Source organism: Oncorhynchus clarkii, chromosome 30, assembly GCF_045791955.1.
Source record: "Oncorhynchus clarkii lewisi isolate Uvic-CL-2024 chromosome 30, UVic_Ocla_1.0, whole genome shotgun sequence".
In the NCBI taxonomy this organism is placed as follows: Eukaryota; Metazoa; Chordata; class Actinopteri; order Salmoniformes; family Salmonidae; genus Oncorhynchus; species Oncorhynchus clarkii.
The window spans coordinates 1,917,374-1,935,946 of record NC_092176.1 but is presented as its reverse complement, the minus strand read 5'-3'; the positions used below and the strand labels follow the sequence as shown (position 1 = coordinate 1,935,946).

Below are 18,573 nucleotides of genomic sequence, written 5' to 3'. Positions count from 1 at the left end.
GAAATAACTATTGGTTTCCATTTGTGGTGACTGCTGACTGACATTAGGGATGAGATTAAATAGATCCTGGAATTTAGCCTGGTCTGGAGCAGGCTAGCTCCACAGAATAAATCTCCATGGTAATTTATACCATAACATATCCTCCTGCCCCCTATCCATCTTTAGTGCAACCGGATTACGGATCAATTGAGCCAGGATCACCAAGATATCCTGGCTTAATCCCTTATCCTAGTTTTGTGCAACAGGCCCCTGGTTTCAATCCCATTCATTACCTGTTGTGTATTTAACCCTCTGTTTCCCCTCATGTCTTTGTCAGAGATTGTTTGTTATTCAGTGTTGTGTTGGTTTTTGTATTGGTGCGCGGCGGGTCCTCGTACCCACTTTGTTTATTGTTACATTTAGTGTTTGGAGTATGTTTCGTTTAGCTGTTATTAAATACTCCATTACACTCAGTTTGATTCCCCTGCGCCTGACTTCCCTGCCACCGATACACACGACTCTGACAAACACTTCTCTCTCTCTTCTCCCACCTGTTTCACTTTCTCTCTATTTCTCTTCAACCTAAACCCATCCCCTTGCAATACTCACATTTTTTTTAAAACAACAATGAAATCTATTAAAAACAGGGATAGTAAAGGGTACACAATGCACACCAGGTGATGAAAATACATTTCTAAAGAAAAAAAAAGTATACTAACAAAAGTGAACTCACCCTGCTGGACGAATGATCCGTAGACAAACCACATGGAGTTGTAGAGGGTGGTGGAGGAGACGGAGCCCATGGGCAGGCGCGGCGGGTTGAGCCAATTGAGCAGGTAGACCAGTATGCCCACCAGTAGCACCGTGCCCGCGATGCATGCCCATAGCGACAGGTCAAAGGGCGCCAGGCAGGCGAACATGTCCACGGTGCGTTCAGCCTTCCTGAGCAGCACGCCCACCGAGTAGTCCATGTAGCGCGTGGTAAAGTCCACCACACTCTCCCGCTCTGGTGTGATGGTGAGAGCCGAGAGACCCATGTCAGCACGCTGGAAAAAAAAACACACGCATGGACACACACACGCAGACGCACGCACGCACACACAAACACAGATTCATTAATGCCAAGATTCAAGGTGTATGGAATTCAAGAGAATTAGGGGATCCTGTGAACACACACATCAGAAATCACTGCATCCAACAGGTTCCGTGGTAAGGAGGAGGTAAGGAGGAGGGGTATGAGAAATGTAACTTTGCTCGGAGTTCTGATTTTAGACGTTCATTTAATTCATGCGTACATCAATAGAATCACATCTGCTTTCTGCCATGGCTATTCTGTCGCTGCTGATGATCACAGTCCTCCTCTCCTTTCTTTTGTCAAAACAGACACGTATCGACTGCACACTCGCTATCTGACACACTTAATACTCACCCACTTCTCAGACGAGACGGATAGGGGAAAAGACAATACCATGTTAATTACCTAGAGACCGCATCAGTAAATTGAGGGATTGCCATTTTCTGTGTGACCGTCTATTGTATTGATGCGAAGCAGAGGTTATGGAGATGAATATGGCTGGGAGTCATAGTGTGAGCGTAGGAGGAGTTCAGTCATCTTCAAGAAATTGTTTTTAGGAAGAAACCGGAGGATGAGGGTACCTCGATAGATCATTAAGCCACTAAGCCAATCAGAGAGCCTGAATTAGAATGCCACGGTCCTACTATAACTGATAACCTCACGATATTCGTGTGTGTGTGTGTGTGTGTGTGTGTGTGTGTGTGTGGGGGGGGGGGGGGGGGGGTTATGCAGGCCAGGGTCAGCTCTAAACCCACTAAGGCTAATTTAATTTCCTCCCACATGTTGTGTCTCATTATTATAAGACGCTGTGTGCAAATACTATATACACTGCGTGTACAAAACATAAGGAGCACCGGCTCTTTCCATTACATAGACTAACCAGGTGAATCCAAGTGAAAAATATGATCCCTTATTGATGTCACTTATTAAATCTACTTCAATCAGTGTAGATGAAGGGGAGGAGACGGGTTAAAATTGGATTTTTAAGCCTTGAGACTATTGAGACTTTGATTAGGTATGCGTGCCATTCAGAGGGTGAATGGGCAAGACAAAATAGTTAAGTGCCTTTGAACGGAGTATGGTAGTATGTGCCAGACGCACCAGTTTGACTGTGTCAAGAACTGCAACGCTGCTGGAATGGTCCACCACCCAAAGGACATCCAGCCAACTTGACACAATAGTGTGACGCATTGGAGTCAACATGGGCCGACACATGAGGCTATTCTGAGGGCAAAAGGTTCTGAGGGCAAAAGGAGGTGCAACTCAATATTAGTAAGGTTTGTCCTATATAGTGCACTACTTTTGACCAAGAACCATAGGATTCTGGTCAAAAATAAAGCACTAAATAGGGAATTGGGTGCCACCTGGGACACACCCTATGAATAACATAAGAACAGAGTACTACTTCCCCTTCGCTCTGTTTTTATTCAATACCAGGGGTGAAATAGCTCCTACCAGCTGACATCAAGTGAATAACATACAACTGTGTGAGAATATGAATGACTCCACATCTAAATGGTGTCGACGAGTTTCAGTGTGGGTTATTCTGAACCGAACTAGCACTGTTCACACATCTGATTTGCACCCCAAATTGCAACCTATTCTCTTTATAGTAGACTACTTTAAATGAAAGGTAGTGCAGGATAAAGGGAATAGGGTGCCATTTGGAATGCCCTCCTAGTTATAGCTCCAGAACTAGCACTAGCAGATTAGTTTAATGAGGAAAAAACTAGTGATAGTTCCCACATGGGGTAGGAAGAGCTGATGTTATTTTACCACACACACACACACACACACACACACACACAATTAATCACTGTTGACTTAATTAGCTCATTTCACGGTCTGGTAAGGAAACAACATGCTTAAACAGGCAGAAATGGTCATTTACTGTACACATGTCGCAAAAACCATCAAACGCTATGATGAAACTGGCTCTCATGAGGACCGCCACAAGAAAGGAAGACCCAGAGTTACTTCTACTGCAGAGGATAAGTTCATTAGAGTTACGAGCCTCAGAAATTGCAGGCGAAAATTAATGCTTCACAGAGTTCAAATAACAGACACATCTCAACATCAACTGTTCAGAGGAGACTGCATGGAGGAGGAGGTGTGATGGTGTGTGGGTGCTTTACTGGTGACACTGTCAGTGACTTTAAAAAAAATTCAAGGCACACTTAACCAGCATGGCAACCACAGCCTTCCGCAGCGATACGCTATCCCATCTGGTTTGCACTTAATGGGACTATTGTTTTTCAACAGGACAATGACCCAACACACCTCCAGGCTGTGTAAGGGCTAGTTGATCAAGAAGGAGAGAGATGGAGTGATGCATCAGATGACCTGGCCTCCACAATCACCCAACCTCAACCTAATTGAGATGGTATGGGATGAGTTGGACAGCAGAGTGAAGGAAAAGCAACCAACAAGTGCTTAGCATATGTGGGAACTCTATCAAGACTGTTGGAGCATTCCAGGTGAAGCTGGTTGAGAGAATGTCAAGAGTGTGCAAAGCTGTCATCAAGGCAACGGGTGGCTACTTTGAAGAATACAAAATTTGAAAAATATATTTTGATTTGTTTAACACTACATGATTCCATTTGATTTGTTACTACATGATTCCATATGTGTTATTTCACAATGTTGATGTCTTCACTATTATTCTACCATATAGAAAATAGTATAAAGAAAGAAAAACCCTTGAATGAGTAGGTGTGTCCAAACCTTTGACTGCTACTGTATATAAAATATATATTTTGTATATATTTACAAATATATATATATATATATATTTGGGGGATTGGAAATTATGCAGTACACGTCAAACTTTCTGCAATATTGAAGCTGATCTACCCCCTAAAAAAACATATAAAAAATGATTATAATAATAATATCCTTGAAGAATGAATAACAATGTACCTGTATCCTCTGTATCATTCCAGACACTCTTTTTGAACCTTCATTTAATTAGGCAAGTTAGTCAAATTATTATTTACAATGACCGCCTACCCTGGCCAAACCCAGACGATGCTGGGCCAATTGTGCGCCTCCCTATGGAACTCCCAATCACAGCCAGATGTGATACAGCCTGGATTCGAACTGGGGACTGTAGTGACGCCTCTCGCCGAGAGATGCAGTGCCTTAGACCGCTGCACCACTCGGGAGCCCAATAAAAATCAGAATATGCCTAAAGGAATAGAGGCAAAGGTAATACGACAAAAATGATATTAACATTTTTCCCTTTGGCCTGTGTTTGTAGTCTTACGCACAGGCATATTTCCAGAAGCGCTCATTTAATTAAGGAAGAATATTGGAAGCGGCAGTGTTGGAATCAGTGTAGAATTGCATTAGGAATCAAAAAGAGTCGGAAAAAGGGAAAACAGCAAGAGGTGATGGGTAATGGTCCTGAAAATGGTCTGCTGACCTCCAGGTGTTTACAGCTTTGCCTTTTCGTTTGTCTGGCTGTTGGACAGACTCTTATTCCACTATTTGCACTGGCAGGGTAAATAGCTAACAACACTGTGGATAGAAACTATGTCAACTCTAAAAAAATAAGCCAGTTTACCAAGCCAGTCATTCCTAATCGCTGCATGTTTGTAATTACTTTCCTCTGATAAGAGATTATAGAGCATTGTGTACGGATGAGAGTTTATTACGTCTTATATACACTGCTCCTCCTCCTCGTAAAGTAGACCGATTTTGGCTGAGGTGATGAAGGTGGATAGATGGATAGATGGATTGATGGAGGAGGGTTTCCTGCAAGGAAGGTTTTGTACATTGATGAACACAGACAATGCTTTTAAATAGCTCTGAAATCATATTCATCCCAATGAACTGGGATTATTCTACGTGTTATTGTTAATTCATTCCATTTGGACATAGCATTGAAGCACATAGGGCTCTGGTCAAAAGTAGTGCACTATATAGGGAGTAGGCTGCCATTTGGGACAGAGCCACAGTCTCTCACCTTGGCAACCAACTCTCCGATTAGTCCGTTCCAGACCCCGTCAGCCTGTTGGCTCCCATACTTATGGTCAGGGGCCACGTAGATCTCGTACTTGAAGCCCAGGTAGTTGGAGAGAGCATCCAGCACGTCGATGGAATAGCCTTGGTACTTCTTTGGCTTCCCAAGGACATTCTCTGACACCATCACAAAGGGCTCCTCCTGCAGTTGACAAAGTCAAAGAATGTATAATTGTCACACTTCCATCTGCCACTACTGTACCACAGGTTTTCCTGTGTATCCACCACATCTGTCCTTTATCACAATGTATCTATGATTCTTTAGTTAACTTATTAAATCCTGCTGTGTTTTCCCGCAATGTCACTAAGTTGGTGTAATAATACTAGAGGTCAACGGCATTGTTTTACACACACCAAACAGACAGTAACATTACCGAGAGATAGCAAAAGAGAGCGAGAAAGAGAGTCAGGGAGAGAGAACAGAGAGAGAGAGAGAGAGAGAGAGAGAGAGAGAGAGAGAGAGAGAGAGAGAGGTGAGAAATAAAGAGAGAGAGAAATATGACCACACTCCACTTTCCACCTTAATTGTCATCCTGCACAGTGTCTCGACTATCTGCCGAAACGCAGAAGCAGTAGCCCTTTCTCTTCCTGTCTTCCATTCTCTTTAATAAATCCCTATTGATAACTAAAATATTTCTGGGAATATGTCAGGCAGATGTATTACCTAGGTGGTGTTATTGACTACACATGGTCTGCACATTAAGCCAGTGTTTTTGAATCCTCACTGGCCCCCGTCGCTCAATAAGCTATTAGCGGGAGCGTGGACGTGCATGCCAACTCCCACTGTAGCCATGAGGCACCATCAATCAGAGAGTGACCCCCCACACCACGACTCTTACCTGCCTACCGCACTACTCTGTACGCTCTATAGCCCCAACCACAACCTGACGTGTGTATGCAGTGTTGGGGAGTAGTGAACTACATGTAGTTCAACTAGTAATGTAACTTCATTTTGCAGTAGCTTGGTGGTAGTTTAACTAAATTCAAATCTAGGTAGTGTTTTCATTAGTTAATTACTTTTTTGCTATGAAGCGGTGTAGCTAACTACTGGAACTGCACAGTGCAAAAATAAAATATGGGTAAAGTAGGCAATCATTTGCTTTCTTTTTCGGCATCAGGCCTGCCTAATTCACACTTCAAACAGTGTTTGTGTTTAATAGGCTAAATTACAAATTCTGTTAACATGCAGATGTAGGATCTTAATTTGATCACCTTGTCGCAGAGGAACTTTCTCGGCAGTGAGAAAATAATTCTGTAATAAGTGTGAAACATTACACATGTACCTCTGTGACAGCATGTTTTCTACATTATTACAGTAGGATGTGCACTACATGAATGTGAGACTGTTTAGTTCCCTAGCCGAGTGTATGTATCCCAGCGGGAAGCAGTGTGTGTGTGTGTGTGTGTGTGTGTGTGCATGTGTGCATACATGCTTGTGTGTCTACAATATATATAGGACTTGTTTGGACAGTATTGTTGTGTGGGTACCAATTACATTTGATTCAGGAAGTGAAATTCCAATTCTCTCCAATTGACATTTGAGTAATTTAGCAGACGCTCGTATCCAGAGTGACACAGTTAGTGCACTCATTTTAAGATACCTAGGTGGGACAACTGCATATCACAGTCAGAGTAAGTACATGTTTTTCTCAATAAAGTAGCTATCAGAAAAGTCAGAGCTAGTAAGGGGGTGTGCAAGTGTTAGTTTACAAAATGTTTTTTTTTGGGGGGGGGGGGGGGGGGGGGGTGGATGCTGTGGGATTATTATATTTTCAAATACTTTTTCAGAAGCTGGTTCCACCATTGGTGTGCCAGGACAATGAGGAAAATTTGGAATTGGAATGGAATGACCCCAACTCTGGTGGGTACATGTGTGTACACAGTCAAAGTGCATGATGTGTGTGGCTCTGGACTGGAGGGAAGGTCTTTGCACACTAAGTGTCCATAACACATATTTGCGTTCCAAATGGCATCCTATTCCCTATTTAGTGCACTACTTTTGACTAGACCACAGCGCACTCCATAGAGAATAGGGTGACATTTGGGACACAGCCATAAGGCCACAGTTCTTCACTTTGACACTGGTTGTCCAGCTTGGGGCCTATCAGATCTTGCATCTCTATAGAATCTCTACAGCCACAACAGTCTCACTGCCATCAGACTGCCATCAGCCACACAGTGCACATATTAATGACACCAGCAAAGTCCCCCATTCAGACCCGAGGGGCTCAGCAAAATCGTCTAGACAGCCCACATCCCCTGACCCTGGCCTGTACTCACTGCACTGCGGCTTCTGCTCTGCCTGATGGGGGCCATGAGGGTGTGGAATACTCTCTCTCTGCACTACAGCTCCCGAGTAAGGCCTGGGGACTCCATTGCCCATTAGCCACCAGGAGAGAGGGAGGCATCCTCTCAGCCTGCAGGTTTTATTGACTGAAGTCCGTCTCCCCTAACATATGCCTTGTTTGCAACCCAGCCCTCGTCAACAATTCTGCTGGCGCCCCCCCACTCCCCATACCCCTTTCTATAGACATACACCCTCATATTTTACGTAACATTTGAGCTGGAAATGGCAATTTTCCACTCAAATAGATCATCACTAAAAAGGCCTCTATGCGAAGGCAGTAAATCAATGGGTGACTGGTGTGGCCCTGTGCTTTAAATAACACTTTACAGGTTGTTACTGGTGTTATTATTCCACAGTCTCTGAGCAGAGAAAGCAGAGCTGGAGATTATGTCAGGCCAGGGAGGGATACAGTTTGCCTGGGTTGATGGGCCGTTAGGTGCCACTCGATCCGTGCCATTCACAATGCACTGTTAATCCCTGTGGTTCACTACCATGGAGAACAGTTTATAGCCACATAGTATGGATTTTAGGAGAGCACAGGGCCTCATGGAATAGTGGAGGCTCCCTTTCAGGTTACCCCACTCTCCCCCTTGCACGTAAACAGTCAATACAGTCCTCATCAAATCAATTGGTCACCAACAGGATTTATTGGGAGTGTTGCTAATGGGATCTAATTGGCACTTAATTAGCCAATGAGCAGATCGATTGAACATGATAAGTTGATTGGTTAAAATAAAAACATATATTTACAGATCGCAGTGGCGGGGAAGGGGGGGAGGGTCATTGGGTTTAATCCCACCGGTCATTTGGTATAACATACTGACATTGAACATCAATGGATCATTTTTTAAAAGGTCAACATAAACATTTAACCAGATTTCAACCACAAATTAAGGACAGGACTCAAGGTTTGGCTTATTACAAAAATAGTTTTTGACAACTCAACTAAATATCAACCAAATATACACTTTATGTTACTTTAGGTTTTTGTCCGGATGGCTCTCAGGGCATCACAAAGCACAGAAAACAGAGTACATAAGAAAGCCTTAAGGCATGACCGCAATGCTCAGTCTGCTTCATAGAGCTCGGTCTACAGATCAGAAAGCCCTAACATACTGTAGCCACACACCCTTCAAAAGGTAGCCTATCTTTCATACACTACCTCTCATATATACAGCGGTAGTCCGTCCACACTTCTCTAGACATTTCACACTAATTCTCACTGGCGGCACTTCATAAAGGATGTCAGTCATAGAGGTCTAGGGAATGAGAGGGACCAAGAGAGAGAGAGGGAGTGTGTCTGTGAGACACACACACACAAAGACATGCACACACAGACACATTCACACACACAGAAGGATTGAGACCGAGGAGAAGGGGAGAGGGAGCAAGAAAGAGGGAGTAGAATAAATACTCTAGTGGTCTCCACCACCATCTGTGGCTTGTCAGTGTGAGTACTGCAGCCTTTCCCTTGTGCCTCTGGGAAAACACACACGAGCACACACACACACGCCACCCCATTCCACCCTTTTCCTCCACACCGTTTCTGAGAAAATAGATCATGTTCAGAAACGTACTCCATGTTCTCTTTGAAAGGGATGAAAATCTGGAAGGGAAAAAAAGACAGAGAGCCACAAAGTCGTAGCATCATCTCTTTCTTCTCCCCAGACTTCAAAGCTGGATTATGAAGAATTTAAAGTTCTGAATCTTTAAAGCACTCAAGAGACTCAAATCAGTGCTGGAGGCGAGATAGCGAAACTCAAATCTCAATATAATGGAGCTCCATGGTGTCAATTCATTCTCCTGAAATCGCTTTTAATGAAGTGCCCGTTCACTTATGGCTTGTGAACAGACAGACACCCTGACTTAAATCTGGGAGTGTTGAGCAGGATTTACAAGTGATATCTTCATTATGCCAGGTCTATCAAACAGCACTATACAGGTTAATGGCGTATACAGACTTGGTGACATTTCCCATAGAGATAGATAGAGGAGTCATCTTTGTATCTGTGCCATTGTAGCATCTATGACAGCATGGTCAGTGCCACAATTTAAATTTTCTTCTTCATGATTAGCTGATTCCTCCTGATGACCCGGGTTAGACATGACTCCAACAGGGTCACCAGGAGGGATTAGCCAATGAAGTTGGAAGTCCCACTCAGTTAACTACATAAAATGAGTGGATGCCCTCAATCTCTATGCATTTTTCCTAGGTACAGACCTAGGATCAGCTTCCCATTCCGAATCCTAACCTTAATTCTGATTGAGGAAAATGCAAGACTGACCTACGATCAGTGTCTAGGGGCAACCTTACCCAACTCCGATACAGACAACAGTACAGTACTCACCAGCACAGTGACCACGCGCAGAACCACACCTCTCATGTTGTTCTCCAACTTCCTGTCAGTTAGTGTTCCATTGAGGCCATGCACTGGATCCCAGGTGGCCAGCTGGAAGACAAGCAGGAAGTACAGTTTATAAGTGACATGTGACAAGTAAAATGTTAAAAGGATCATACCCTTTTATTCAATTTTCGCCTGAAATGACGTACCCAAATTTAACAACCTGTAGTTCAGGACCTGAAACAAGGATATGCATATTCTTGATACCATTTCAAAGGAAACACTGCAGTTTGTGAAAATATGAAATTAATGTAGGAAAATATAACACATTAGATCTGGTAAAAGATAATACAAAAAAAAAAGATGTTAAAAAAAACAAAAAAAAACAACATCTTTGACATGCAAGAGAAAGGCCATACTTTCAGATAGGAGTCTAGGTGTAATTTAGAGTTTGGCAATCAGATGGCAGCAGTGTTTGTGCAAAGTTTCAGACTGATCCAGTGAATAATTACATTACTGCACAATATTTTGTATCAAGTCTGTCAGGAGTTTGCCCAAATGTGCTGAATTGGTCAATTGATACATTTTCAAGTACATAACTATAAAGAACATACAAAAATGCTATGGTAATAAAACATTTAAGTTTACACACTCCCAGGTATGTTAGCTTATACACTAACTTTTACACATCTAGATGGCCAGGTGGGGTGGGTGTGGAGCCAGAGATAGCAGTGGGGTCAAACTGTAGACCCCAGTTCCTACATTTGAACATAAGAAAATTGATTTTATCAAACAAAACTATGCTACATTTTATCCCTGGAACCCTCAGGATGACAAATCAGAGAAGGATTACTGAATGTAAGTAGTAAGTACATTATTTACCGTCAGAGGTGAATGTATCAAACCAGTTGCCATGAAAAAAGTGTTTTGTTGTTGTGCACTCTCCTCAATCAATAGCATGGCATTTTTTTCACTGTAATAGCTACTGTTAATTGGATACTGCAGTTAGATTAACAATAATTTAAGCTTTCTGCACATATAAGACATGTCTATGTCCCAGAAAGTTGGCTGTTGTATACAACGTCATTCAAGTAATATTAGCACAGGTTAGCAGCAACCGTCCCGGTTTAGGGACACCCATCACATAGAGGTTAAAGTAACTGTACAGTATTTCCAGATTTGTATGAAATATGACCTATAATTAATTCCAATATGAGTGAAATAATTAAAATAAATTGGAAGGAAAAGTAAGTGTGTTAAAAAGCAGCTTATCTGTGTTGGTAAGGGGTATTTAGTATTTGTATAAGGACCATTAGCATTTGTGGGTGTACCCCAACAACAGAATGGTGTCAGCATATACAGGTCATTAAAAATATTAATGTGTGTAGACTGCTGATTGGCCAAATTAGCCAATGAGGCAGGATGACATCATTCTCTATGAGGAAATTGCAAGCATTTTTCAGACTGTCTGATTTAGTTTTTTTCCCACCTTTATTTAACCAGGTAAGCTAGTTGAGAACAAGTTCTCATTTACAACTTCAACCTGGCCAAGATAAAGCAAAGCAGTGCGACACAAACAACAACACAGAGTTACACATGGAATAAGCAAGCGTACAGTCAATAACACAATAGAAAAAAATAAAGTCTACATACAGTGTGTGTAAATGGCGTGAGGAGGTAGGCAATAAATAGGCCATAGTAGCGAAGTAAAATTTAGCAGATTAACACTGGAGTGATAAATGAGCAGATGATGATGTGTAGAGATACTGGTGTGCAAAAGAGCAGACAAGTAAATAAAAACAATATGGGGATGAGGTAGGTAGATTGGGTGGGCTATTTACAGATGGACTATGAACAGCTGCAGCGATCGGTTAGCTGCTCAGATAGCTGATGTTTAAAGTTAGTGAGGGAAATCTAAGTCTCCAGCGATTTTTGCAATTATTTCCAGTCACTGGCAGCAGAGAACTGGGAGGAAAGGCGGCCAAAGTAAGTGTTGGCGTTGGGGATGACCAGTGAGATATACCTGTGCTAAGGGTGGGTGTTATCGTGACCAGGGAGCTGAGATAAGGCAGAGCTTTACCTAGCATATACTTATAGATGACATGGAGCCAGTGGGTCTGGCGACGAATATGTAGCGAGGGCCAGCCAACTAGAGCATACAGGTCGCAGTGGTGTGGTATAAGGGGCTTTGGTAACAAAACGGATGGTACTGTGATAGACTGCATCCAGTTTGATGAGTAGAGTATTGGAAGCTATTTTGTAGATGACATCGCCGAAGTCGAGGATCGGTAGGATAGTCAGTTTTACGAGGGTATGTTTGGCGCCGTGAGTGAAGGAGGCTTTGTTGCGAAATAGAAAGCCAATTCTAGATTTGATTTTGTATTGGAGATGTTTAATATGAGTCTGGAAGGAGAGTTTACAGTCTAGCCAGACACCTAGGTATTTGTAGTTGTCCACATATTCTAGGTCAGAACCGTCCAGAGTAGTGATGCTAGTCGGGCGGGCGGGTGCGGGCAGCGAAAGGTTGAAAAGTATGCATTTGGTTTTACTAGTGTTTAAGAAGAGTTGGAGGCCATGGAAGGAGTTTTGTATGGCATTGAAGCTCGTTTGGAGGTTAGTTAACACAGTGTCCAAAGAAGGGCCAGATGTATACAGAATGGTGTCGTCTGCGTAGTTGTGAGTCAAGGAATCACCCGCAGCAAGAGCGACATCATTGATATATACAGAGAAGAGAGTCGGCCCAAGAATTGAACACTGTGGTACCCCCAAAGAGACTGCCAGAGGTCCGGACAACAGACCTTCCGATTTGACACACTGAACTCTGTCTGCAAAGTAGTTGATGAACCAGGCAAGGCAGTCATTTGAGAAACCCAGGCTATTGAGTCTGCCGATAAGAATACGGTGACTGACAGAGTCGAAAGCCTTGGCCAGGTCAATGAAGACGGATGCACAGTACTGTTTTTTATCGATGGCGGTTATGATATCGTTTAGTACCTTGAGCGTGGCTGAGGTGCACCCGTGACCAGCTCGGAAATCGGATTGCTCAGCGGAGAAGGTACGGTGGGATTCGAAATGGTCAGTGATCTGTTTATTAATTTGGCTTTCAAAGACTTTAGAGAGGCAGGGCAGGATGGACATAGGTCTATAACAGTTTGGGTCTAGAGTGGCAGCTTTCCAATCTTTAGGGATCTCGGACGATATGAAAGAGAGGTTGAACAGACTGGTAATAGGGGTTGCAACAATGGCGGCGGATAGTTTTAGAAAGAGAGGTTCCAGATTGTCTAGCCAAGCTGTTTTGTACGGGTCCAGGATTTGCTGGAGGAGATGCAAGACTCTGGTAAGTGGTTAATAATGTTTTTATTACAAACAAGCTGGCAAGCTGTTAGCTAGATGCTTAGCATTAGCAGTAACTGGTTTGGACAAAAGAGCGAGCTAGCTAACGCTTATCCAGCGCTACTTAAAGTAGTAAGTGCATACATTTTCGTACCACCCTTGCCAGCTCACCAGCCCATCCAGGCCTTTCCCTCACCAGTTCGCTACCAACCAAAAACCTTTGGTAAGTTTTGCACCTGTACTTTGCCAATGTTTTTTTATTTATTTTGTGGACACGTGGAGTCACCACCAGCCTTCATGAGTGGTTCATAGCATCCACAGCAAAAAAAGAAAGGTCTGCAAAGATGGCAGCATGGGCTAAATAGAAAGAGGAGAGGCGCATTGTCAACCAGGGTTTCCTTAGCGTCCTGGGACGACTGGTGGACACTATTATCACATTATGTCCACACCCCTGATTCCCTTCTCCTGTACCAGGACTTGCACCCAGAGAAGGTAGCGTGGGCTGTTGCCAATTTTAAGGAATATAATCTCAATAGTCATATTTCAAGCAAGCATGCTAACTATTTGCATGTGACAATAAGATTTGATTTGATTTGAGTTCCCTCATTTGAACATAAAAATAGATTTTTTCAAACAAAACTATGCTACATTTTATCCCTGGGACCCTCACATGCTGACCAGACCGGAAACGTCGCGTGCGCTAGCGTCGCAAAATAAATGTAGAAATACATGTTATTAAATTATTGCGCGCGCCAACGAGCGTCTGCGATGCCAAGGGCTAAAATAGAACTCATTCCTATTTCTGACGCAGATCGTGCTGAAAGTCCTGCCTCTCCAATCTCCTCATTAGTTTATAGAAGCAGGTACCCACGTGCCATCTCCTCATTGGTTATACCCACGTGGGTGATTGAAATACAAACTGTTTTGCCGGTAGTCATGGTAATACTATGAAAGTTTAGATGCCAATCACCATATAAGTTCAAAGATGAAAGAGCCTGGAAGGAGGAGAGATGACTAGAAACGATTCGGTTGGCCGTTATATGTGTGGATTTATTGGCGGAGTAGAGGAGCTTGTGCATTTCAGGTAAAATAACAACAATGTTTATATCCCAGGACATATTAGCTAGCAGCAGCAAGCTAGCTAAATAGGACAAATTAGGTAGCAAGTGCAAGCTAACTAGCTAAATTGCCATACATGTTTAATTATTTTTGACCTGTCCCCAAATTAATGTCATTGGTTCAGAGTTAGTTTTTCTATTTTAACCTGCGTGTCGTGATCGCATTTGGTGTAGAGGGACAAAATACATTTATGCACGATGGCGCACGCGCGCAGGTGGTTTGGGTTCCGTGTCAGGATGACAAATCAAAGCAAGATTACCTAATGTAAGTATATTATTTACCTTCAGTGGTGAATTTATCAAACCAGTTGCCGTGATAAAAGTGTTTTGTTGTTGTGCACTCTCCTCAAACAATAGCATGGTATTTTTTCACTGTAATAGCCACTGTTAGCAATCTGTCCTCTCAGGAAAAGGCAAAGAAGGCCTCAAATCTTGCCACAAACTTAAAATCCCAACAAAATATGTTTACTAAACTGTGTTCTACTCAAGACTCCGTAACTAAGGCAAGCTACGCAGTGGCACATAAAATTGCAAAGCATAGCAAGACTTTTGCTGAAGGTGAGTTTGTGAAAGAGTGTATGGTGGAGACTGCTGGTATACTTTGTCCTGAGAGTAAAAGCCAGAAGGACAACCACCTCTGCAGCACTCCACCAATAAGGCCTTACAGCGGCCAGGTACAGCGGCCAGACAGAAGCCACTCCTCAGTAAAAGGCACATGACAGACTGTTTGTAGTTTGCCAAAAGGCACCTAAAGGACTCTCAGACCATGACATACAAGATAATCTGGTCTGATGAAACCAAGATTTAATTATTTGGCCTGAATGCCAAGCGTCACATCTGGAGGAAACCTGGCACCATTTCTAAGGTAAGGCATGGTGGTAGCAGCATCATGCTGTGGGAATGATTTCAGCAGCAGGGACTGGGAGACTTGTCAGGATTGATGGAAAGATGAACAGAGCAAAGTAGAGTCAGATCTCAGAATGGGGCGAAGGATCACTTTCCAAGATTTTTTGTCGCTAGTCCAAACACAATCCCCCATAATGTCAAAGTGGAATCGTGTCTTTAGAAATTTTTACAAATGAATAAAACATTTAAATGTCTTGAGTCAATAAGTATTCAACTCCTTTGTTATGGGAAGTCTAAATATGTTCAGGATTAAAAATGTTGCTTAACAAGTCACATAATAAGTCGCATGGACAAACTCTGTGTGCAATAATAGTGTTGAATATTATTTTTGTATGGCTACCTCATCTCTGTACCCAAACATACAATTATCAGTAAGGTCCCTCAGGCGAGCAGTGAATTTCAAACAAAGATTCAACCACATAGACCAGGGAGGTTTTCCAATGCGTCGCAAAGAAGGGCACCTATTAGTAGATGGGTAAAAAAAAAGCAGACATTGAATATCCCTTTGAGCATGTTATTAATTACACTTTGAATGGTGTATCAATACATGCAGTCATTACAAAGATACACTCGTCCTTCCTAACTCAGTTGCTGAAGAGGATGGAAACCACTCAGGGATTTCAACATGAGGCCAATGGTGACATTAAAACAGTTACAGAGTTTAATGGCTGTGATAGGAGAGAACTGAGGATGGATCAACAACATTGTAGTTACTCCACAAAACTATCATAACTGACAGAGTGAAAAGAAGGAAGCCCGCACAGAATAATCAAATCAAAGTTTATTTGTCATGTGCGCCGAATACAACAGGTATTACAGTGAAATGCTTAATTACAGGCTCTAACCAATAGTGCAAAAAAGGTATTAGGTGAGGTAGTATGTACATGAATGTATAGTTAAAGTGACTTTGCATATATGATAAACAGAGAGTAGTAGCACCGTAAAAGAGGGGTTGGTGGGGGCACACAATGCAAATAGTCCGGGTAGCCAATTGATTACCTGTTCAGAAGTCTTATGGCTTGGGGGTAAAAACTGTTGAGAAACCTTTTTGTCCTAGACTTGGAACTCCGGTACCGCTTGCCATGCTGGAGTAGAGAAAACAGTCTATGACTGGGGTGGCTAGGGTCTTTAACAATTTTTAAGGCCTTCCCCTGACACCACCTGGTCGAGGTCCTGGACTACCCTCTGTAGTGCCTTGCGGTCAGAGACCGAGCAGTTGCCATACTAGACAGTGATGCAACCAGTCAGGATGCTCTTGATGGTGCAGCTGTAGAACCTTTTAAGGATCTGAGAACCCAGTCTCTAGAGGGGGAATAGGTTTTATCGTGCCCTCTTCATGACTGTCTTGGTGTGCTTGGAACATGTTAGTTGGTGATGTGGACACCAAGGAACTTGAAGCTCTCAACCTGCTCCACTACAGCCCCATTGATGAGAATGGGGGCGTGCTCGGTCCTCCTTTTCCTGTAGTCAACAATCATCTCCTTAGTCTTGGTTACGTTGAGGGAGAGGTTGTTATTCTGGAACCACCAGGCCAGGTCTCTGACGACCTCCCTATAGGCTGTCTCATCGTTGTCGGTGATCAGGCCTACCACTGTTGTGTCATCTGCAAACTTAATAATGGTGTTGGAGTCGTGCCTGGCCATGCAGTCGTGGGAGAACAGGGAGTACAGTAGGGGACTGAGCACGCACCCCTGGGGTGCTCCAGTGTTGCGGATCAGCGTGGCAGATGTGCTGCTACCTACCCTCACCACCTGGGGGTGGTCTGTCAGGAAGTCCAGGACCCAGTTGCAGAGGGAGGTTTTTAGTCCCAGGATTCTTAGCTTAGTGATGAGCTTTGAGGGTACTATGGTGTTGAACACTGAGCTGTAGTCAATGAACAGCATCCTCACATAAGTGTTCCTTTTGTCCAGATGGGAAAGGGCAGTGTGGAGTGCAATAGAGATTGCATCATCTGTTGATCTGTATGGGCGGTATGCAAATTGGAGTCGGTCTAGGGTTTCTGGGATAATACACATGGTTAGCAGATGTTAATTTGAGTGTAGCGAAATGCTTGTGCTTCTAGTTCCAACAATGCAGTAATAACCAATGAGAAATCTAACCTAACAATTTCACAACAGCTACCTTATACACGCAAGTGTAAAGGGATGAAGAATATGTGCATAAAGATATATGAATGAGTGATGGTACAGAACGGCATAGGCAAGATGCAGTAGATGGTATCGAGTACAGTATATACATATGAGATGAGTAATGTAGGGTATGTAAACATTATATTAAGTGGCATTGTTTAAAGTGGCTAGTGATACCTTTTTTTACATGTATGGCAGCAGCTACTCAATGTTAGTGGTGGCTGTTTGTCGGATGGTTTTGAGATAGAAGCTGTTTTTCAGTCTCTCGGTCCCTGCTTTGATGCACCTGTACTGACCTCGCCTTCTGGATGATAATGGGGTGTACAGGCAGTGGCTCGGGTGGTTGTTCTTTATGGCCTTCCTGTGACATCGGGTTGTGTAGGTGTCCTGGAGGGCAGGTAGTTTTCCCCCGGTGATGCGTTGTGCAAACCTCACTACCCTCTGGAGAGCCTTACGGTTGTGGGCGGAGCAGTTTCCGTACCAGGCAGTGATACAGCCCAACAGGATGCTCTCGATTGTGCATCTGTAAAAGTTTGTGAGTGCTTTTGGTGACAAGCCGAATATATCCATGTTGTCATTCAGCCACGGTTCTGTGAAAGATAGGATATTACAGCTTTTGATGTCCCGTTGGTAGGATATTAGTGATAGTACCTCGTCTAGTTTATTGTCCAGTGATTGCACGTTGGCGAGTAGTATTGACGGTAACGGCAGCTTTCTCACTCGCCTTCTCCGGGTCCTGACGAGGCATCCGGCTCTTTGTCCTCTGTACCTGCGTCTTTTCCTCTTGCAAATAACAGGGATGTCGGCCCTGTCGGGTGTTTGGAGAATGTCCTGTGTGTCCTCCTTGTTGTAGAAAATATATTTGTCTAATCCGAGGTGAGTGATCACTGTCCTGATATCCAGAAGCTATTTTTTTGCCGTAAGATACGGTTGCAGAAACATTATGTACAAAATAAGTTACACATAACGAGAAAAAAAAACACATTATAGCACAATTGGTGGCATTTCTTCCGGCGCCATTTTCATAAAAAATAGCCATTAAGGTAATACTGCAAGAAATGTGGAAAAGCAATTAACTTCCATGTCCTGAATACAAAGTGTTATGTTTGGGGCAAATCCAATATTAACACATTACTGAGTACCACTCTCCATATTTCCAAGCATAGTGGTGGCTGCATCATGTTATGGGTACGCTTGTGTTGGGTTCTGGAGGGTAATATATAACACTTACATTGTGTCAGGATATGTTATTGTTAGCCATCAGGGATCCTATGGGAGGAGAAGAGACACAGTCTGGTACCAGTCACCATGACAATCGTGA

General features: G+C 43.1%; 1 protein-coding gene across 2 annotated transcripts in view; it reads right to left on the bottom strand.

Moving 5' to 3' along the window:
- The window catches only part of LOC139390005 (glutamate receptor, ionotropic, delta 2), a 565,966-nt gene that overhangs the window by 127,972 nt on the left and 419,421 nt on the right, over window positions 1-18,573 (bottom strand). For both annotated transcript variants that reach the window (XM_071137092.1, XM_071137090.1), the window contains exons 9-11: window positions 9,773-9,874; window positions 5,022-5,219; window positions 713-1,025 (exon numbers count right to left, since the gene is read on the bottom strand). In XM_071137092.1, the coding sequence (XP_070993193.1) occupies window positions 713-1,025; window positions 5,022-5,219; window positions 9,773-9,874 (613 nt within the window). The remainder of the gene's footprint in view (window positions 1-712; window positions 1,026-5,021; window positions 5,220-9,772; window positions 9,875-18,573) is intronic.